General features: G+C 52.7%; 2 protein-coding genes across 2 annotated transcripts in view; one reads left to right on the top strand and one right to left on the bottom strand.

The window, feature by feature from the left end:
- The window catches only part of NINJ2 (ninjurin 2), an 84,201-nt gene extending 79,788 nt beyond the window's left edge, over positions 1-4,413 (top strand). The window contains exons 2-4 of the mRNA XM_019711332.3: positions 2,695-2,923; positions 3,427-3,611; positions 4,086-4,413. Of these exons, the coding sequence (XP_019566891.2) occupies positions 2,695-2,923; positions 3,427-3,593 (396 nt within the window). The 3' untranslated portion in view covers positions 3,594-3,611; positions 4,086-4,413. The remainder of the gene's footprint in view (positions 1-2,694; positions 2,924-3,426; positions 3,612-4,085) is intronic.
- Positions 4,414-5,293: 880 nt separating this feature from the next.
- The window catches only part of B4GALNT3 (beta-1,4-N-acetyl-galactosaminyltransferase 3), an 89,300-nt gene continuing 72,749 nt past the window's right edge, over positions 5,294-21,844 (bottom strand). The window contains exons 7-20 of the mRNA XM_019711334.3: positions 21,250-21,317; positions 20,083-20,161; positions 19,890-19,956; positions 17,641-17,784; positions 16,705-16,814; positions 15,649-15,749; positions 15,303-15,364; positions 13,847-14,639; positions 12,056-12,375; positions 11,201-11,354; positions 10,901-10,973; positions 10,331-10,484; positions 9,659-9,785; positions 5,294-7,471 (exon numbers count right to left, since the gene is read on the bottom strand). Of these exons, the coding sequence (XP_019566893.2) occupies positions 7,363-7,471; positions 9,659-9,785; positions 10,331-10,484; positions 10,901-10,973; positions 11,201-11,354; positions 12,056-12,375; positions 13,847-14,639; positions 15,303-15,364; positions 15,649-15,749; positions 16,705-16,814; positions 17,641-17,784; positions 19,890-19,956; positions 20,083-20,161; positions 21,250-21,317 (2,361 nt within the window). The 3' untranslated portion in view covers positions 5,294-7,362. The remainder of the gene's footprint in view (positions 7,472-9,658; positions 9,786-10,330; positions 10,485-10,900; positions 10,974-11,200; positions 11,355-12,055; positions 12,376-13,846; positions 14,640-15,302; positions 15,365-15,648; positions 15,750-16,704; positions 16,815-17,640; positions 17,785-19,889; positions 19,957-20,082; positions 20,162-21,249; positions 21,318-21,844) is intronic.

Here is a 21,844-nt window from a genome sequence, read left to right as displayed (position 1 = left end):
CTCTGGGCTGTGGGGGGAAAGGGTGGCATCCTGTGGGACTTGGGGGTTCATCCAATAGAATCTTCAGGCTATAAGGGAGGACCCTCAAGTCACTTCAGCTAGCTCTGCCTCGGGGCAGGGCTGCACCTAAACTGGCCCAGAAGGATTAAGAAAACCGTTTCCCTCCCTTTCAAAAGTTCTTCCAGGATCTCACAACGTCCTCTCTTCTAACCACAATCCCTCATGCTGCAGGTTGTACTGGAGGCCCCGCCCCCTGGTTGCTCTCCCTGGGGTTCCTCCCTCCACCGGCCTGGCACCATCTCAGTATTGGTTTATCCTCGAACTCTCATTTGACACACATTTGGTGGGTTTTAGGATGGCCTATCTAGACTTGTGAACCAGCTCCCCTGTCATGGGCCTCCAAGAGGTCCAGGTTTCATACCAATCCTGTCCTGTCAGTGGATTCCTCAGGGGAGCAATACCATCGTGCCACCGGGGCAGCCCTCGTGCCCAAGTCACTTCTTTGGACTCCGCGCGCCACCATGTGGACATTCTGGAGAACTGGTGCCTTCCGGAGCTTGGGTGGTGGGGGAGGGGCGCGCTGCAGAGCACCCGCCACCGCCATACCTGACTCTGAAAAAGCATCCTCAGTTATGAAGCAATCCCGAATTGGCAAGAATCAAAATAAAAGAAGATCCTAAACTAGAGAGGAAAAGATGAGGCTCTAAGATCAATTTAACAACAAAAGCCTGTCCGCTCTGGTAAAACGTACACATCGCAATATTTTCTGTTGAGGCTTGGGGACATCTCTGTGTCTCCCAAGTACCCATTCCCTCACCCTCTATTTGGTCTATGCTCAAAACACACCACTAGAGGTTTGGAGTTAAGGTTTTGTCCATTGTAAATATGAAAATTTTCAGAAGAAAGTTTCTCTCCCTTGAAGTTTTTATAGTAACTTCACAATTTATTAGACCTTGAACTGAGAGCTGCTTTGGAAGGAGGAGAAAGTGTAAAGGTTGTATAATAGCTACTGGGCAAACTGAAGGGTGGGATAGGGAGAGGAGGAGTGGGCAAGCCAAGTGGGGAAGTGGGATCGGGGAAGTGGGATCAGGGAAGCCGTCTCCCCGGGCAGAAGCACTTTGAATTGTGGAGAGAGCTGGGTTGCTCCATAGACTCTCACCTAATATGTCCTTTGAACCTGGGACAAGACATTACCAAATGGCTAGGACCACAGGTTATCACGTTGGGGTCTTTGTGGGTTATTGGCCTTTGCATCCCTGGCACTCACTAACTAGGCCAGCTGGCCCAACAAGCCCAGCATCCAGAGCCCTGAGACCAGAGCCCTATCCACCCACCCATCCACCTACTCAGCACACATCCCGTTGTGGTCATCTGCTGAGGTCACCTCCCTATCCCAGGCAGTAACAGTTCTCAAAGGCCTTCCTTCTTCTCCATTCTCACCATCACTCTTGTCACCCTGACCCTAAGTCAATACCATAACCTTTGGACAGGTCTCCCTGCTTCGGGGCCCTCCTGGACCAATCCATCCCAAGCACCACTCCTAAATTACTCTCCCTAAAATGGACCCAAGTTCTCACTAGTAACTACAGATTGCCTGCAGCACCCAGTCTGAATTTCTTGGCCCAACTCAGAGATCCAAACCATATACCCTGCATTGTGACTCCATCTTTTGGCGTTAGTGACTTCTTGAGAGTAAGAGCTTTGTTTTATATTTCTTTTTGGATGATTATCATCATTATTATTATTTTTACAAAAGTTTATTCTTAAATGTACAACAGGTTCCAAGACAATATTTCATTCTAGCCATAGGTGGCAACAGATGTACAGCAGAAATCCAGATGTTAAAACAGGAATGGAATTGCCCCAGATACAAGGAACAGCTCATTTTGTGCCAGGTTCCTTAATTCCACCTATGGCCAGGGGACCCTTCCCTGAGGCCTTCCCTTTTAGTTCCTCGTTTCTTCTGCTCCTCCTTTTGCTTCTGCTTGAATGCCTCATCTTCCTCTTCCATCTCCTTGGCCACTTCTTGGGTTTCTTCAGGGGCTTCTTGCAAACTTGCAGCCAGACATGGCACCTGCCACTTCTTCCCCACACCCTGCTGTTTTATATTTCAAAATTGAATCAAATGTAAATTATGTGTCAATACATTCTAGCCAGAAAATAAAAAACAAAAATTAAGAGCTTTAAACTAGTATGCATTGCTGTGCGTATACATGTGTGTTCTGATTTTGGCCTGTGTTTGACAGCCCGCAAGTGTGCCTGAACTCGGCTGAGGCGCCAGTGCTCCTGGCTGAGAGGCTCAGTGTGATGTAAACTGAGCTCATGATCCAGTTGCTAAGCTGTGCACCCTGAGCACTCCTGCTACTGTCTTCTGAAATGCTTTCCTCTCAGAGGAAAGTGGAGAGGCCCAAGGCCAGGCCAGGCCAGGCCCAGGTGAAATAGCAAACAAAATGAGGAAGGTACAGCTGAGAATCTTCCCCCCTTTCTTCAGTTGGCTGTGTGAAGGTGTGAGGGAAGGATGACCCTGTGAAATGTAAATTACAACATAACATCATTGCAGGTTTCTTTCAGGCCAAAACTGAGAAGGGTTTTACCTGCCCTCGGTTTCCCACCTGGTGAGGGGAGAGCTTTAAAAACTCTCAACTGCTTCCCTTCTAGAGCCTACCAGGTAAGCCTGTGCTTTTTCCCTCACAGCCTGCGAACCCCAACCCCAGGAGTCAGCCCATCAACCTGAACCATTATGCCACCAAGAAGAGCGTGGCGGAGAGCATGCTGGACGTGGCTCTCTTCATGTCCAACGCCATGCGGCTGAAAGCGGTGCTGGAGCAGGGGCCATCCTCGCAGTACTACACCACCCTTGTCACGCTCATCAGCATCTCTCTACTCCTGCAGGTCGTCATTGGAATCCTCCTGGTGGTCATTGGTGAGCCCAGGCCTGCAGCTGGCTTCGGTGCCCCCTAGTGGGCTAGCCTGCACATGCACACACCAACTTTCTCCACCGCACTAACTCGGTGTTAGCCCTCCGCAGCTGCCAATACCCAGGTGACGCCTACACGGTGGCCACAATTGCCCTGGCCTACCTGTTGGTGTCCCATAAGTGGCCCCTCCGTAATACCTGCTGAATGAGTCCTCACTAACTTGTAGCAGAATTCCTATGGCCTTCTGCATGAGCACACCTCCCCACTCCTAGAAGACCCAGTTAAGTTCTCAAATCCCAGAGTCTATTAACACCACGTGATGCCACACACACTGGTCAGTGAGGGAAAGGGTATCTAGTGCAGTGAAATCATCACTTCCCTGGATTTCTGCCGCATGGATCACTGAGATGCCACACAGATTCTCTGAACTCTAGTGGATATTGTGAGGACGGCTCCAGGCGGTGGCCCCCACCTTGACCCTTACCTCTCACTCCCCACTTCTCCACAGCACGGCTGAACCTCAATGAGGTAGAAAAGCAGTGGCGACTAAACCAGCTTAACAATGCTGCCACCACCTTGGTCTTCATCACCGTTGTCATCAATGTCTTCATTACAGCCTTCGGGGCACATAAGACAGGGTTCCTGGCTGCCAGGACCTCAAGGAATCCTCTCTGAACTCAGCTTTGAACCCAGGTGAGGATGGATAGGAGGCCCCAGGTCCAAAGGGTCCCCAGGTGGCCCTTCTCCCACCTCTGGGGGTTTGGGGTAAGAGAGAAATCCTTGCCAAGCAAAGGGCGAAGGTAGATCTGGGGCAGCGAAGGAATCTTGGAGAAGAGCTTGGGTGGGAACTCAGAAAGGCCTCCTTCAGTTTTTCCATAGCCTGAGACTGAGGGGAGGCAATGTGGTTAGTGGTTAGCTCTGCCCAACCAGCAAGAGGAAAGATGGAGGTACGGGATTTCTCCTTGGCATTGTCCAGCAGTCCTTCCTACTCAAACTGTGGCCCATGAACCAGCAACAACAAAAGCACGTGGAAACTTGCTGGAGATGCAGCCTCTCAGGCCCCATCTAGCTGTACTGAGTCAGCACCTGCATTCTGAGAAGACTGCCAAGTGTTGTGTCCATGCAAGTCAGAGCCCTGTCCTCACCCTCTTCTCTGCTCCCCGACAGGTACGTGATCTGGAGCTGCTTCAGCCTCTTTCCTCCCTGATCTGCCAGGCTCATGGGCCCTTTCCACAGCCGCTAGGAGAGCTCCTGAAAGGGCAGTGTAGATGCCTGCTTCCTACCCACAGCACCTGCATGAAGATGGGACGCTTTACCAGTCTAAGTGAATTCCATCTTGGCCTGGAGTCCTGAGCTCACACTGGGGTAGTGCCAACCTTTCCTTCTGGTAGCTTCTCCTGCACCTGAAGTGTGTCTATTTAAGGCCGAGTCCACCCAGCTTAAGGACTCTGGTTCTGACTACCCCATTACCTCCCTTTGCCCCACCCCCACCCCCTCTGCTCCTGTTTTCCCTTTCTGTAAAATGGAATGATTTCTATAAAGATTTCTGCAAATCTACTGAGGGTCAATCTTTGTCTGTAGTTGCATCTGAGTCCTAGAAAGGACTCAAAGAAGCAAATCCCAGCCTGGAGAGAGAAAAGGCTTTTAAATCACTCCCTCTCCTCGGTCCTGCTCAGTCAACTTTCCTGACCCCACATGCCTTGGGCTAATTACCATGTGCTACATGAGTGGCAGATCAGTCAATTCTAGATTGGTGCACGTATGCACAATCCTTTCTGAGAACTTACTATAAACCTATTCTAGCTTTCATATTAGCACCTTCTCTTAGGCATGTGTTTAAGGACTACAAACTAATTTTGTTCTTTGCCCAGGCCAAATATAACTAGGAAGGTCGTTTTGTACCTGCAGCTCAAACAGAAAGGATTTTCAGAGTGTCTATTTTAGAATAAGCCACACCTCGGCTCCTCTCCACTGTTCACCAAAACCATTCTGGCCCTCTACCTAGCCTAATTCACCAAGGATGTCTACCGCCTTTCTCCACTGAAACCACCTGAAATCTCCATTAACCTGCTAAACAGAAAATGTCTGGCCTGTCAGATTGTGGGCTCCTCATATAGGAACAATGTGGTCCCTTCCTGAATAAACCACAGCTGAGAAGCATGTCCCCCCACAGCAGGCACCAAACTAAAGGGTGAAAGGTGGTGTGGAAGGGTCCTTGGCTCGTCCATCAGAGGCCAGACAGCCCTCATCCCAACCCTCTCCCACCGGGATGGGCAACAGGAAAACACAAGAGCCATTCTGTTTTCTAAGAAGATGCTGTATTTAACACTTTCCCTCCCACCATCCCACTCCCTCCCCCCACCCTAGACATTTCCCTACAGAGTAGGGGCCCTTGCCAGGTCCTCCCCCTTAAGGCAGATGGTGTCGAGGTAACAAACATCAAACACAAGGCACTGGCCGGGAGCAGAGGGGGTGGTGGGCAGGGTGGGCCTGGGCTGGCTCTTTTATCAGAAATGAAGCAGGAGGCTGTTTGGGCTGGCTCCGGCCTCGTAGTGAATGCCCAAGGATGAGCATGGCCCCAGAAAGAGACTTTGCACCAAGAAAGCTGGCCAAATGCAGCTCTTGCCTGCTCCCTACAATCCTTTCCCAAAGGCGGTAAGCCTGAGCAGGGGCCATAAAAAGCCACAGCCCAGGGGCAGGTATGGTGTCCAAAAGCCACAACTTATTCATTGGAAAGTCTTTGTCCTTCCTGATTTCTTAAGAGGGAGACTAGGATGCTCTTCCAACTAAAGGGTGCTCAGCAGGCTCCACTTTCCCCCTATACCAAGTTCATGGTCTTTGTGAAGGCAGGGCCCACCAGGGCCCTGCAGCTCCACATGCTGTGCCTTGGGCTGGCACCCACGGAGCTTGGGCCAGCTGGCTGACCTCCTGGGCCTTGCTGCACCCTTCACAACCCTCCCTCACAGCAGGGAGGGTTGTGAGGGGTGCCCCTAAACAGACACTGGAGTTCAGGATCCAGCATCCAGTGCACCATTGGTGAGTTGGTGAAGTCAGCAGCAGCGGCAGAGGCAGCAGCAGCAGTAGAAAAATCCCCAGCCTCCAAGGCACCTGGGACTATTAGTGCAAGATTAAGTGCGTGATCATCGGGTGATGTAAAGGGTGGCCAGACTACCAAGGCCAAGGGTTATTTTCCCTGAACCAGCTTTGCTTTTCGGTTCCTCCTGGGCCCTGCTCCCTTCCACTTGGGGAAAAGATCTCCGAGCAATGACCTTACGTTCTTAAACCGTCCCCCTACCACTTCCTACCCTGGTCCTTGTTTCACTCATACCCCTTCCTCTTCTTTCACTCAAGGCTGCGTCTGGAGCTCTCCCTGCAGGAGGGCAAGTGCAGGGGAGCTGGGCTGTGAGGACTCAAGCTTTCCAATTCCCTTTTAATCCCCTCCTGCTGGACCCCCACCCCTCTGGTCTAAATCGATGGAATACTTCCACCCACATGGTCTTCCTCTGCAAGGCCTGAGCTCACAGGCGGGCTGAGGGAAAGGACTTGTCTTCCCTCCCTCCTTCACCTTACCTGTTCCGCACGGCCTATATGCCAAACACCAGTCGAGGGACGAGCCTGCCACCCATCATTTCCTCATCTCCCAAGCCTGCTGTGGCATCAGGAAGATGATGCCAGTTCTGTGCTTCTGCTGGGTCTGAAGTTAGCGCCGCCTGGAGGGTAAGGTTAATGCCCTAATCGGTGGCCAGCTGTTCAGGCTACCTGGGAGAGGCATGTGTCTCTAGAAGGCATGAGCCTAGGGTAGAGCAGAGAACTGCTCCACTTGGGGCCAGCTCCTCTGGTTATAAATCAGCTGCCGGGTCAAGGACTGAGGGACACACCTCTACACAGGAGTGGGTCTGAGGTACGTGAGTGGGGACACTCCCTAAATGCATGACTCCATCCCCCTCACAGTCAATGGGTCTGGACAGTTACAGTTTTGGTTTTCTAATTTTAAAAAAATAAAAACCCCAATAAAATATGTCCAATAGAAGACTTCTCAGTTCTTGCTCACTGCTCCTGCAAGGAGCCCTGGGTGGGTGCCGGCATGCACCTCGCGGATTAGGATGGATTAGATGGCGTTGCTCAAGCTCATCTTCCCCTCCTTGACCTACCTATACCGCCCTCGCCAGGAGCTGTTCTAGCTCGGTCACCTGTGAACAGTGGCCGCTCCTGGCCCCCCTTCCCAAAGGCCTCGCTCCGGAGGCCCAGAGGATGGAGAGAGGGGCCTTGGTAGCTGTCTCAATGAGAATGGACAGCTCCCGGTGCAGTGGGGGTGTTAGCTCTGAGGCCTCGGCCACGGCTTCTGCTCCCCTTCCCTGTCCTCCCCCAGCAGTGAGCAGGGTGCTGGAGGAGCAGCCGCAAGTCAGGGGGCAGGAAGTGGCTGGTCCAGTGGGCCACCCTAGGGTCACGGCATCTTCATTTGGCGGCGGTTCCACATGCCTCGCTTGGAATGGAAGTGATGGAAGAAATTCCTGAGGGAGAGACGTTCCACCTCCAGGCCTGCTTGGAGGATCCTGAGTGGGAGAGGGACAGGATGAGACACAGAAGCACAGGAGACAACTGGGAAGAGGCCCCAGCCCCCGAGGAACCCGCCCTTCCACCTCGTCAGACCCTGCCCCTGTCTTTCTCTGTTTGCCCCCCACAGGGCAGGGGGCAGGGTGTAGGGCAGACTGTGGGCTTTAGAGCCAGACAGCCTGGGTTTGCATCCCAGCGCCATACCGTGTAAGTCACGTCATCTCTCAGAGCCTGTTTGCTAATCTCTAGAAAGACAGTAATAATGATATATATATATATATATATATATATATATATATATATATATATATATATATATACTGGGGGTGCCAAAAAAAGGGTACACATTTTAAGAGATGTTAACACTTTGGTCAGCATTGCTCAAGCAGGAGTTTGCCGTAATCAGGTGTCTGGACGCTGATGGTAACCACTTTGAGCCCCTCTTGTAACTGCAGAAGTCACACGTGACTTGTATTCATCTTTTGGTATCGGTATATATTGGGTGTTACAATTTTAATAGTTTTTCCCTCTCTTAAAATGTGTATATGTTTTTTTTGGCACCTCCTGTATATGCCCGTATATACCCTGGAGGATGGTGGTAAGGACTGGAGGTGGTGAACACAGGGCAGCCCAGTACCTGGAACTCAGCCTGCAGGGGCCACGTCACAGTGTTTGATGGAGGCAGAGGGCTGGAGCAGACCTTGGCCCCAGCCCTGCCCAGCCCCTTTCTAGATGCATATGCACAGCCCACTGAGAGTCCCTCTCACAGAGAGGCCTGTACTTCGGGCAGCGTGGAAGTTACTGGAAATTGGAGCAGTTTCTTTCTATGTGGGCCTCAGAGGAGGCAGGAGGATTGACAACTGTACTGGAGGTCTGCATCTTCCCAGCACGGCAGGAAGATCACAGATGGAGGTGACACCAGTCCAGGCTTTGTCTGTCCACTTTGGGATCTGCTTGGATCTGGCTTTATAAGAGCTGGGTTACCTCATCTAAGCTCCCTCAACCTCCTTTCTTTGCACCTTACATTCTCTTAATATTATCATCTTCCTTTCCTTTCTTCCCTCTAGGGGAAAAACATACACAGATCCAGTTTATAAGCCTCTGACACTTACTACTTGTGAGATTTGGAGCAATTTATTGATTCTCAAGACTCAGTTTTCTCATCTGGAAAATAGATAGAATCACACCTACCTCACAGAGGTTAGGGGATGGATATGAATCGCCAGCCCATGATTGGTGGCTGGGTCTGCCCTGTCTCTCTTCCTTGTCAAGGTCCCCGTACTCCTGACCCTGCCCTGTGCACCGCCCCTGGACACTGTTCCAGCAATTAAACTTTCTGTTTTGGATTTCTGTCCTCCCCTCCTTCGTCCCTGCTCCTTAAGCTCAACTCTCAAGGTATCATCCTCTTTCCCTCCCCCCTTCTCTTGGCAGCCAATTGCTTGAAAGGAACCCACACTAACACAGCGTCAGCTTCCTCACTCCCCCATGTCACGCAATCCCCTAAAAACTGGCCCACCATTCCCTGCTCCAGCACCCTCTCCCTGACCACTTGCCAAACCCAACACCTTGCCCTGTGTTCTCCCTCTCCTTCTCTGAGGCTTTTCCTACCAGTGACTTTTTCCTCCTCCCTGAAACTCCCTTCTTCCCAGGCTTCCAGGGACCCAGAACCTCCTGGATAGCTTGCTGCCCTTTAATGGTCCATACGGTCTCTTTTGCTGGCTCCAAAGTCCTTCCTGGCCCTTTGCCTACCCCGGTCGTCCACCCCACAACTTCAGCCTGCTCCCCTAGGCAGCTGCGGAGGGGTGAGCCAACCTGGGGGAATGCTGCCATGTGCTTCCTCGCCCTGCTTGCTGCTGAGAACACGACCATTTACGTTTGTACAGATCAAGTTTGCGCTTTTCCCGACATGTACCAAGCACTTTCCATGCCAGCCGTGTGACACAGACAGAGGCGGTATCCTACACTCTGATAGACACAGAAACAGAGGCTCAGCGAGGGAAGTAATTGGATCCCAGTAAGCGGTGGAGCTTCCTGCAAGTGCCTTGCTCTTTACCTGGGGGTGGAGGGGGGGCATCTGCAGCCTGGTGCCCTCACTGGGCCTGGGCTGCTCTAGCCGCTTCCCTCCCCAGACTGCCTGATGGATGGAATTTCAGCAGCTCTCTCAGACGCCCTCCTTTCCCAGTCACCTGTCCAGCAGCTCCCAGTCTTCCCCGCCCCAGCGGTCTCGGAACTCCTTGGTGTTCATGCCCCCGATCCTGTCCAGGTCAGACTTGTAGATGCCAAGCAGCCCAAAGCCATTCACCTCCCAGTAGCCTACAGATAGACGAGAAGCCCCGGGTGAGGTGAGCCAGGGGCCAGGAGGAAGGCGTACAAAGAAGGCATCCAGGCTGCGCTCCTAGAGCCTTTTCTGAAAGACAGAGGATGGGGTGCCTGGGGTGTCTCATCTGGCCACGTCCTTGCCTGTTTGTGGAGGGAAGTCCCCTGAGCTAAGGCTTAGGGTTCATTGAAAGCAACAGTCCTACCAGGGAGTGACCAAGGGCTCTGATAGCCCGAGCCCCTGAAGGCACAGCCGAGTGTTGCTGTCCTGGTCCTTCTTCCTTTCCAGCGGCAGGGAGCCTGTCTCCCCATCTGTGTATCCTCACAGGGCAGTGTCCGGCACACAGTACGTGCTCAGGAATGAATGGAGGTGGGGCAGATGGGGCCGGCGGTGTTGTGCAGCAAGCCCGCGGGCACTTCTTGTGACTGCCCAGAGGAGCGGGAGGCCAGAGTGGGGAGGGGACACTGCCATTGCAGACAGGACTGTTTCCAGCTCTGGGGTGAAGAGCCAAGGCCCCTCCCTAGCCCAGGGCAGGGCTCACCCTCAGGCCACTGGGGGGTGGCCCCGCAATGCAGCCTCATCACCATGGGGGCAAAGGCCATCTTGCCCTCCACACAGTGCTTCCGGATGGTATCGATGATTCCGGCTGGGAAGTGGATGTGGAGGTCACAGAGGAAGACGATGCTGTGTGGGTCCTGGGGACACGTGGGAAGATTAGCAAACCCTCCAGAGCGGGGCCAGGAGGTCAGGCCACTCTCTAGGACAATCTGTGGCTCTTTCCCATTTGAATGACAAACTTGCACAGAACAAACCGCTGGGTAACAGTACTGGGTATCAGAGCACGGTCCTTACAATCCGAGAGTGAGTTCTGCCTCCTCCCCACCCGACCCCCATTGATCCCAAGGACTCTGGACAAATTCCCCACTGTCACTGTCTTTGTTTAGTCCCACCCTGACAGTGGCCCTGGTAGCACGGAGGGGATGCCCCCTACCCCATGTACCCTCACTTCTTCCTCCCTGAGGAGGTGACCGCCTTACATACCCCAACTATGTCTCTACCTCTTAACCAGTCCTCCATCCCACGTCCCAAAAACCCCTCCCAGTGCATTTACCTTCACCAGGTCAATTCCAGCCTGAAGTCCAGCTGAGCGCTCAAAGTTCCCACTGAGCTTCATGTACTGGTAGCTGCGGGAGAGCAAAGAGAGTGGCTGAGCTTAGGGCTGGCTGTGACGGTCCCCTGGAGGAAGTCAGCAGGCAGACACTAGAGATGATGGGACGGGATTATGGGAGAACGCCAGAAACTGGGACCCTGGAAAGCTGGACCAGACTTCTGGCTCTGCCCCGGACCCAGCAGTCCTGGGACTTTTGGAAGGAGGGGTCCCAGCTGCACGCCAGCCAGAGAAGCTCCTCACCTCCTCAGCTTGGACCTTTTCAGGGCCATCTCGACGTCCATGTCCTCACTGCTGTAGTCAGTGATGACGATGTTGAAGTGTGGGTCGCCGGTGACCTGGAACAGCGTCTCCATGTCTCTGATGAACTGCTGCACCCAGCGTGCCTGGTTCTTCACTACCCAAGTGGGACCGCCAGAGAGAAAGAGGCAGAGGTAACCCAAAGCAGGGCCTCTCCACTTCTGGTCCTGCCTGAGTCAGGAGTCCCATCACACCTCTGCTTGAGGGTAATGCAACTACAGGAAACTCAGCAATGCAGTACGGGGATGGAAGGCAGCGGAGCTCACCAGTGACGGGGGCCTCCACATTTGCACAGCCTGCCAGGCAGCGCCCCATGAGAAGGCCTTGGGCTGGGGCTCGTCATCCACCCTCTCCTAGCAGCCCCACCATGCTCTAACACTACAACCCCGGGATCTGTCTGTCTCATGATCATCCTTAATTTCCTGTCCTACCCCACTGTTACACTCCTCTCGGTTACAGGACCCCTATCTCATTCTAAAAACCAGCTAACCCACTCTATCAAGTACCCTCTGTTGTATTTTCCCCAGGCCAGTTTTAAACCCCAACACAACCCCAGTGGATGATTACATCCAACCCTGAAACCTGTACCCTAAAAATGAGCGACTGGCCTTAAGGCAGTATCTATTCCCGGCTCCAACACTTACTAGCCATACAAACTTAGACTAGAGACTTTTATCTGGTTCCTCAATGGTAATGTGGCCCTTCTCACAAGGTCCTGGGAGATGGAATCAGTGAGCGGACACCTGGCTGCTCATGATTCCTGCTCCGCTGCCAGTGCCAGGTTGGCGGGCGGCTTACCAGGCACGATGAAGTGGACCACAGCTCGGTGAGTCCAGGAGAAGCCCTGGGGCCAGCACAGCCTGGGCTCTGGGGCCCGGACATTCAGGACACGTCTTCGGCGGTTGCGTGGGCTCCAAACCAGGCCCTGCAGGTTCCGGGCCTCGGGCTCTTCCCCATCAGCCGGTTCAATGCCCTGCCAGCCCCGCGCAGACACATACTCGGAGAGCCGCACCAATTGCTGGCCTTGCTCCAGCAGCTCCAGTTCCAGGAGGTAGCGACCCCCACGCAGCTGGTCCTGACGCTTCTCCACATTCACGATGCGCCGTAGCTGGTATTTCCTATGGTAGAAAGGGTGGGGGGGTTTGAGCAACTCCTTCCCCCCTGTGGGGGTAGCATGGTGAGGTAGAAGCCTGCAAGGCCAGTTGTCAAGAGACCCTGGTTTTCGTTCCAGCTTTGTCATTGGCTAAGACGTGAATGCAAGATGCTTAACCTCTTCAGTGTTCACTGTCTCCATCTTTAAAAATGCACCTGTTGAGCTGGGATGATCTCTAAACTCTTTTATACCTCTGAGATCCTACATAAGGTAAATGAATTCCCTTCAGAAGTTGACCCTCGTTAGTAAAATGTTCTGTTCAATCAATAGCGCATAATAAACAATGGATTATTAGATAAATGTTGATTGGTTGGCTCAACATCATTAGTCACTAGGGAAATGCAAATCAAAACCACAATGCGATGCCATTTCATACCCGTGAGGATGGCTATTTAAAATAAAAAAATTGAAAACAAGTGTTGACAAGGACGTAGAGAAATTGGAACCTTCATACACTGCTGATGAGAACGTAAAATGGTGCAGTGACCCAGCAATTCCACTCCTACGTGTATCCCCAAGAGAACTGAAGACACATTCACACAAAACTTGTACCTGAATGTTTATAGCAGCACTGTATTCATAACAGCCAGAAAGTAGAAACAAACCAAATGCCAATCAACTGATGATCGGATACACACATATGTCCACACAATGGAATATTATGCAGCCATACAAAGGGCTGAAGTATGCAGTACATTCTACAACATGAGCCCTGAAAACATTCTGCTAAGTGAAATAAGCCAGACACAAAAGGCCACATATGATTCCATTGAGATGGAATGTCTAGAACAGGTAAATCTATAGCGAGAGAGCAGTCCTTGCTAGCGCCTGGGAGAAGGGAGGACTGGGAAGTAACCACCTCACTCACATCCTCCCCTCTTCCTCTCCCTCCACTTGTCCTTCCTGGCCTGCAGCTGCAGGGATTCCAGAACAGGGATTCTTTTAAAAGTGAGGAAAATGTGCTGGAATCAGACAGTGGTCATGGTTACACAACTTTATGAATATACTTGAAACTACTAAATTGTATACTCCAAAATGGTAAATTAAATGGTATGTGAATTTTACCTCAGTTGAAAAAAACGTTGATTGGTCTAATGAATGAAACAACAAAGGACAAGGACACATCTTGTGCCACAGCCCTTCTTCTAGCCCACATTTGGGGTCTTCACTTGTCTCTTTCAGCCTCACTTTTGCCCGATCTGTCTCTTTACTCGCTCCGTCCCTGAGACAGAGGACCACATTTGCCACACCTTCCTCTTGGGCCTTTCAGAACCTTGCCTCATGGTGGGACAAAAACCTGACTGGTCCAGGTCACCTCCAGGAGCAGGGGCCCCAGGACCTTGATCTTCCCAGGAACCAGCCCCCAGGTGCCTGCCCCCGGGCCAGCCAGCTTCCACATGCCTCAGCCCCGACCCCAGGAGAGCCCTTTACCTTACCCCCGGCTCCTCTGGTTGAGCTTCTTCAAGAAGACCCGCGTGACCTCGAGAGCCTCCTGCTCTGGAAGCAGCAGGTTGCCAGACGTGTTACAGTTCAGATCAATCCAGTCAGTCCTCAGGGCTTGGAAGTCGAGATTCCGGGCACTGAAGGTCTGGTCCCAGTTTACCACTGGGTCAAACATGGGCACGTATTCGAACACCTCACTCACATCATCTTCCTCCTCCTCTTCCTCCCCCTCTTCCTCTCCCTCCACTTGTCCTTCCTGGCCTGCAGCTGCCACCACCTCCTCCTCCCCATGCCACTCCCTCCTCGGGGCCAGGGGCTCCATCCTGTCACCCCTCCTCTGCTTTGCAATGTAGGACTCGACTTGATTCAGCCACTGGGACTGCCCTACAGTCTTCCTGGCGCTGTCACCAGTGGGCCTGGGCCTCTGAACTGGAAGCCGGTTCCCCACCAGGTGCCCAGGGGGCCACTTGTCAGAATGAGGTGGATCTCGGCTGGGCTCAGGGCTGGGTTTTCGTTCCCTCTTCTCTGATTGCTGGACTGGAACGTTGCTAGTTCTCACTGGGAAGGGCGCCACGGAGTTCTGCTTGGAAAAGGGGGCCAGCAGCCCCTCCCCGGGCTGAGCCAGCAGTTTGCGTAGGCTTCGCAGGCGGTAGTCGGTGACATCCTGCCCAGGGGTGGAGGTAAGCACTTGTTTTCCCTCTGGCGTCCTGATATTCCGGTCATCGGAGGCCGGGGTCTCAGCCGCCTCTCCATACTGGGACTCTTCTAGAAGGCCGTCCTCAAAACCTGTCATTAATAACAACAGTTTCTTGTCGGCTTTCAACCTTTCCCCAATAAGATATACAAGACAGCTGATGATTATATGTGTAACACTCCCATGGGTTTCAGACAGGGATGGCATCAGGTTCTGCCACTTACTTACTGTGTGACCTGGGGCAAGTCAGTCAACCTCAAAACCCCAGTTTCTTCAGCCACATAAAGGGGAGAATAATCCATCTTCCACAGGGTTTGGTGAAGACGGAGTGACACAAAGTACACAAAGCGCCTTGCAGGTGCCTGGCCACACGCAGGAACCCACCCAAGGGCCCCAGCCAGGCCCTAATGCCTCAGGAAGAAAGGCCACACACAGGGAGACAGTGCTTTTCTGCAGAACCTCTCAAAGGACCCGCATGGGACAGCACGCCCTCGAGCAGCCCATCTTCTTCTGCAGGGCCTGGAATCTCCTCCAGCTGACCCAGCCAGCCCTTAGCAACAGTCATGTTCCACATGCGCCTTGATATGGAAAAGAGGGGCGTACTGCTCTACGCCCTCGGGTGTGGGAGCAGGGGCTGTGTGCTTTGGACTTTTAAGCTCCTCAGGGGCAGGGCTGGTACGGTCTGAACTCCCCTAGACACAGACCATGATCACCCCTCCCACCCTGCCCTCGAAGCCTGAGCTCTCAGTCTGTACCTGGCTGCTCCGGCCCCTGCTTCTCGGGCTGGTCTATCTTGATATAATCCTGAAAGCTGAACCTGCAGGAGGAAAGGAGATGCAAACTGGCACCCGGCACCCTGAAGGCAAAGCGTAAGGCTCTGCCAGAGGTCCCAGCAGCAGTCTGAAGTCAGGCCCCGCATCAGAACGCAGGAGGGAGGCTGGGTGACAGTGTGTGTGGGTCCGTGTGAGTGGCAAGTGCCCAGGAAAAGTCCAAACTCGTTGGGCTGGAAGGGCACGTGCTGCCCCTCTAGTCCAGCAGCCCTCCTGGCTCCTGAGGAGCCCCTCGTCAGGCCATCTTCTTGGCCCAGTCAGTGTTGCTCACCTGTCCTGGTAGAATGTGTTTTCCTGGTAGAAGCACTTGTTATGGATTTCCATGTGGCTCAGGCGCGTGTAGTCATTGGGGTAAACAAAGGACAGATGAACCTGGAGGCAGAGAAAGGAGCAGCAGGAGAAAGAGGGTGGGATCTTGGTAAGAAATCAGCCAACCAGGCTTGAGCTTAGCCCTAGCTGCGCTTACAGGGCTCCTGCCTTTGGTGGGGAGAGGAGGGTTGCTGTGAGCGCTGAATGAAACAAATGCTTGCACAGACCGGGATTCCATTCCACTCTTTAGACCGCTTCTCCCAGGCTCTCTGGATCTAACATAACTGCTGATCTCTCATCCCAGCTAATTCACCCAGCTGTAGCCAAGACCCTTCCCTCCTCCTCCTGCCATCTTATCCTCTCCTGACACCTCTAAACCTTTACCTGCATCCTCTCACAGCCCTGAAACAACCCCTTTTGTTACTTACTACACTGCTTTTTGCACCCCCTTACACATAGCTCAACGCACTCACCACCCAAACTTCCTCAGTGATACCCCACCGATCCTCTGACTCCTGGCCCCTCTCTTCCTGCCCCCAGCACTCTCTCTAATTATCTCTATACATACAGTGTTCACTCTGCCTCTCCAGTTTCCACATGGGCTGAAGATGCTCTATAGTTCCCCTCCATAGTTCATTTTCCCCAGTGCCTTGTCTATGAGTTTAGTCAATACTACTGGCTAACTGGCTGCTCGGATTGACCCAGGCAGGACTGGGCTGTGTGGCCCATGGAGCAGAACTCAGGAAGCCTCAGGCCAGCCATCTCACATTACTGCGGCAGAGCTGGTGTATGGGGGCTCCCTAAAGTACAATTCCATTCTTGGGCTTTGCCGGGCGGTCCACCTGGACCAGAGGCAACTTGGGATGCTAGTTTTCCCAGCCCAGGAACCTGTGAGACCATCTTGTCCACTGGTATGTGGCATGAGGAGGGGATGTCAGGCTCGACATCTCCTCATCGCAGCCATAGGCAGGAAGCCTTCTCTCACCCCTGCCCCCCACTGCCCGGGCCCCAGACTTACAAACCGGAGGCCCTGGTAGCGCTGCAGTGGGAGCCCATCCACCAGATAGCTGGGTTTGTAGGGACAATCAGGCAGGACGTGGCGGAGATGAGACTTGGGGATCAGAGGCACTGAGGACAGTAAGGGAAGAGGGATGAGGGTGGGGGTGCGAGCCTGAAGCTGGGGCTTGGGTGAGAGCCACTAGGCTCCTGGCTGAGGGTGAGGGCTGAAGTCTTCTGCCCTGAGCAGACACCTTTTTGTATTCACTCGTGGCAGCCGTGCTCAGCCCATGGCCATTGGCTGAGGCTGTCAGACTAGGCTGGCACCACTATTCTGTGGCGGGGGCATTTATGGAGGACCTTGGTGGCAGAGGACTCAGAACAGTCCCTAGTTCAAAGCACGGTATGGCACTGGGATCGCCGTGCAGGGTTAGCCTCAGTGAAGGTTTAGGGACTCCCAAGAGTCCACCAAGCTTCACTCTAGTGAGGTACAACAACTGAATCTCTTTCGGGGTGCGGGGGGCACAGGGCATGGGACATGATTTTGTCATCTTTTAAAATGTAAACACTCCTAAGAGTTTAAGATTCTACACCTTAGTTGGCACATATTTCTCTCACTGATGACAAGAGCTGGAATCCAATAAGAAACTATGGTATTTGTGATTGCAAAGGGATGTACGGGCAACTGACTCCTGGGTTCTGGTTCTGGTTCTAGACCTGGCTGATAGTTACACACGTTTGTTCTGTAATGATTCATATACTGTAAAATTGTACATATATATTTTTATACTTTTCTGTACGCATGTTACATTTTACACCATAAGGAATAAAACACTGCTCTGATTTGGGGGATACTATAGTAGAACTGACAGGTCTCCTGAGTCTGCCGCACCCGCACCACGGACCTGGCAGTGTACCACACCCAGGCTGGGTGACAAGTGTGCAGCCGAGGCCTCACCTCGATAGAGGGTGTCTCGAGGGTCAGGCCGCAGCATGTCGGCAGGGGGCTGCTCATCTCTAGGAACAGAGTCTGGGGAGCCTGCATGGCTGGCTGCTGTCTGTGGGATGTGGCCCACCTCATCCATCCTTAAGAGCGTCTCATCTGGGCCAGGGAGGAAAGAACAGAGTGCAGTTGTGAGCCCTGGAGCAAACCCAGCCCAGGACCCAGGCCCTGCCTCCTTGAGGGCCTCAGAAGAGGCTCAGGCGAGGCTTCTGTATTCCCCTGGGGACAGCCCAGGGTGTGCTTGGCCCTCTTCCCTCTAGTTCTGCACCCCCATAACTTGTGCTTTCAGCTCTTTGTCTCCCTTTGACCCCCTCCACGGGCCCCATGACTAACACACCACAATGTCTGTGTGAATTTGAAAAAATACACGTCTTCCTCAAAATGTTTTACTGGGGCCAGCCCGGTGTCAGGCGGTTGGAGCTCCGTGCTCCTAATTCCGAAGGCTGCGGGTTCGATTCCCACATGGGCCAGCGGGCTCTAAATCACAAGGTTGCCAGTTCAACTCCTTGAATCCCGCAAGGGATGGTGGGCAGCGCCCCCTGCAACTAAGATTGAACACAGCACCTTGATCTGAGCTGCCTCACCGATGGCTCAGTTGGTTGGAGCGCGGGCTCTCAACCACAAGGTTGCCAGTTCGATTCCTTGAGTCCCACAAGGGATGGTGGGCTGTGCCCCCTGCAACTAGAAAACGGCAACTGGACCTGGAGCTGAGCTGCGCCCTCCACAACTAAGACTGAAAGGACAACAACTTGAAGCTGAACGGCACCCTCCACAACTAAGATTGAAAGGACAATTTGACTTGGAAAAAAAAATGTTTTACTGTTATCTGCTGGATATTTCTCTTTATGTTTAATTTATGGAACAAACACATATATGGCACTTACTAAATAGTAAGTCAGGTACTGTTACAAGCATCTTACAAATAACCCATTTAATCTTCATAACCACCATATGACTTATGTTCTACTATTGCTCCTATTTTACAGACAAAAACCTTTGGCAAAGGACTCTAAGTCATTTTTCTAGGATCACACAATGGATAAGTGGCAAAGTGGACTTTGAACCCAGGCAGTCTAGTCTTAGCCTCGAGGTAACAGCCTCTCAGACAAATCAGCGAGGCCTACACCGGGAGGGCGCCCCCTAGCATTCACAGCAGACCTGCTCCTCATCTCCATTTGGTATTCTCATCTTCAAGTCCACTTATTTCCCTGCTTTTAGAACCAGCCCTGGGGGCTGGGTGCCTGTCTTGGCCCTCAGCCTTCTGGGTTCAATTGCTTTCAGCTGCAGATACAGCTCTCCTACACCCAAGGCTAGGTACCTCGGGTCTGTCTTACTGGTTTCTTACCTGAACTTTGCTATGTGTCTCTTTCTTCTTGGTTCACATTGAATCTATGGATCTAATTCTTCCTTCCTCCTCTCGCACCATTCCAGCTGCCCACAACCTGCCCCTTCTGCCCTGATCTTGTGGCTTCTAGCTTTGGTCACCAGCAACTTCCTCCCACCCACCATGCCCATTCCACACTGCCACCCTCTCCTGTGAAGCCAGACCTTCCCTCCTCTCTCCATCGTGCCTTCCTTTTCATACACACACTTCCCACCGTCTTCCAAGTGCCCTCCCAGCACTTGCCTTCCCTTGCTCCCTTGGGGTTCTAGCCCTGTTTGCTCTTCCTGCACCTGGGCCCACGTGGCCCCACCTGCCAGGTGGCAACTTCTCAATGGGACATCTGGATAGCAGTCTTGCTAAGAAAATCATGAGCAATGCATAGTACAATGGAAGAGTTCATTTACTGCAAATTTAAAGCCAGGTGGGGAAATTTCCCCTCCTCTGGCCATGGCTGTCTTATCTGTGAAGTGAGACTGGCCTCATTCAGAGGTTTTCATCTGGAGTGAGCCTCAGCGTCTCTGGATTCCCCTGAAATTGTACACAAAATATTGTGTATGGGTGCACAAGGGCGTTTTTCTGAGACTAGGACTCAAAGAGCTTCCATCAGGTTGTCAGAGATCCCTGATCCTGAGCGTTAAGGACTTCTGACCTTTAGGGTCCCTTTAGGTTCTGTTCCTTGTCCCTTCACACCCCTGTTCCAAGCACCTTGAGCTGTAGCCTCCACCCCCACGCCTCCCCTCTCCCAGTTCCCCAGGTAGACTGAGCCCCCATGTGGGTACCACCTCGCCTCCGTCTCAGGCTAGGGGCAGAGTCTACTCACTTGTGAAGAGAGACAGAGAAGGGGAGTCAATGATGGTGAACTTGGCTCCAGGGTCATTCCGTCGCCACTGGAAGGGGAGAGAGGGTGGACCGTGGAAGGCTGGAGGTAGCTGGATTTTGAAAAGGGGTGAAGGGACAAGGGAAGAGGACTGGCTAAGAGCTGAGCTAGGAATGCAGGAACAGTGGGCACTCACCACGACTTCCACGTGATCGGTGCCCTCGTCGTTCTGCTTGTGCAGCACCTCAAAGTAGTACCTGCGGGACGCTGACAGGCTGTGGGAGAGAGCAAACCGGAGGCTACCTTCTCCGGCCCCTGTGGTCATCCTGTCCCACTTTTCCGCATGCCACAGCTGCTCCCACCTCACCCCACTCACCCATAAACTCCCCCTGTCCTTTCTCCTGCCTCTTAGAATCCCAGGGTCTTGCCCTGTAACCACCTGGGTTAGAATCCCCACTCTACCACCTACTAACAGAGTGACCTGAGTTTTCTCTTCTGGAAGACAACGATGATAATCGTACTTACTTCACAGGACACTTGAGAATCAAATGAAACATTAATAATGAACCCTTGCAGCGTTGTTACTATGTGCTAGGCATTGTTCTAAGTGCTTTGTATACATGAAGTCACTTAATCCTTGCTTGTAGATGAGAACACTGAGGCACAGAAATCTTGGGTAATTCGCCCAAAGTCACCAAGATAGTATGTGGTAGAGTTGGGATTTGGACCCAGGCTTCAGTCTGTGTCATTAGCTACTATGCTGACTTACACCGCAGAGGAGGGCACATAGCAAGCACTCTTTGCAAGCTGGATCATCTTATTACCAACGTCAATATTATTACCATCAAGCCAATGCATGCTCTTGCTTGCGTGTGCCAGCCACCAGGTGGCGCTCTGAACTTGAGCTAAATGCCCTCCCTTCCAGCATGACCGCAATTCCAGCCACTTTTCACTGGGAAAGGCGTATCTCCCTCCAGTCTACCAAGCATCACTAGGACTAGGAACTTTCTACAGCACGGGCAGGGCAGCCGGTGTCCAGCCTGTACAGTGTGGACGTTTTCGGAGATGGAGGACTGGGCAAGGACTGGGAGAAAGGACATCAATTGTGCTTTCCTGAGTGTCACTAAGTAGCTGTACGACCTTCATTAAGTCACAGCCCTCCATGGGAAGGATGAGCCCAGTGGTTTCTAAGTCAAAGACTTCATTTACCAGAACACATGGGTGCCCAGCACACTGGAATAAAGAAGGCTGGAGAGTGGAGGGGTGACACGCTGGGCTCTTCGACTTGGATTTGGCCTCAGCATTTGAGCGAGAATGGGGTTTCTTTGCTGCTCATGAGACTGTCATGACACTCCCTACTCACCTCACTGGCTTGGAAATTTGACTCCGAAATTTCCCAAACTCTCCAGGGGCAGTCCACTCTTTTCCAGTCTAGAAGTGGGGGGGGGGGAGAGAGCGCGAAGGAGGAAGAGAAAATATGAAGGATGGAAGGTGAGTGAACAAACAAGGGAACAATGAGTAGGAAAAATTGAGAGAGAGAGAAGAGAGGAAGGAAGAGGATGACAACGATGGGGAGAGAAAACAAGGAGTTATGGGAGTGACTGAGTGACCCATGCAAGAAGCACCTCCACGCTTTTGAAGGGCCTCAGCACTTCATCCCCTTGGGGTGAGTCCTTAGCACTGAGCTAAGGACTATCAGACCCAGAAGATGTATGTGGCCCAGGCCTGGCCCAGAGATGAATCTCCCTGGGGTCTTTTTCCAACCTCGGACTGACTCCCTCCTCCCCACACCTCTGTTTATCCCTTTGGAAGTGGGAGGAAGAGAGAGGGAGGATGCTTCCTGCTCCCTCCTCCTTCCCTGGCCGTCACACCAGAGATACTAGTGGTAATGAGAGTCGACTGATGGAGGACAGGGCCCCTTCAATGCCTGGCAACTGGGACGGGAACTCCTGGGCTGA

Source organism: Rhinolophus sinicus, chromosome 1, assembly GCF_057876585.1.
Source record: "Rhinolophus sinicus isolate RSI-liver-muscle chromosome 1, RSI-T2T, whole genome shotgun sequence".
Lineage (NCBI taxonomy): Eukaryota > Metazoa > Chordata > Mammalia > Chiroptera > Rhinolophidae > Rhinolophus > Rhinolophus sinicus.
The sequence above is the reverse complement of the archived record's forward strand: the minus strand, read 5'-3'. Positions and strand labels throughout refer to the sequence as shown.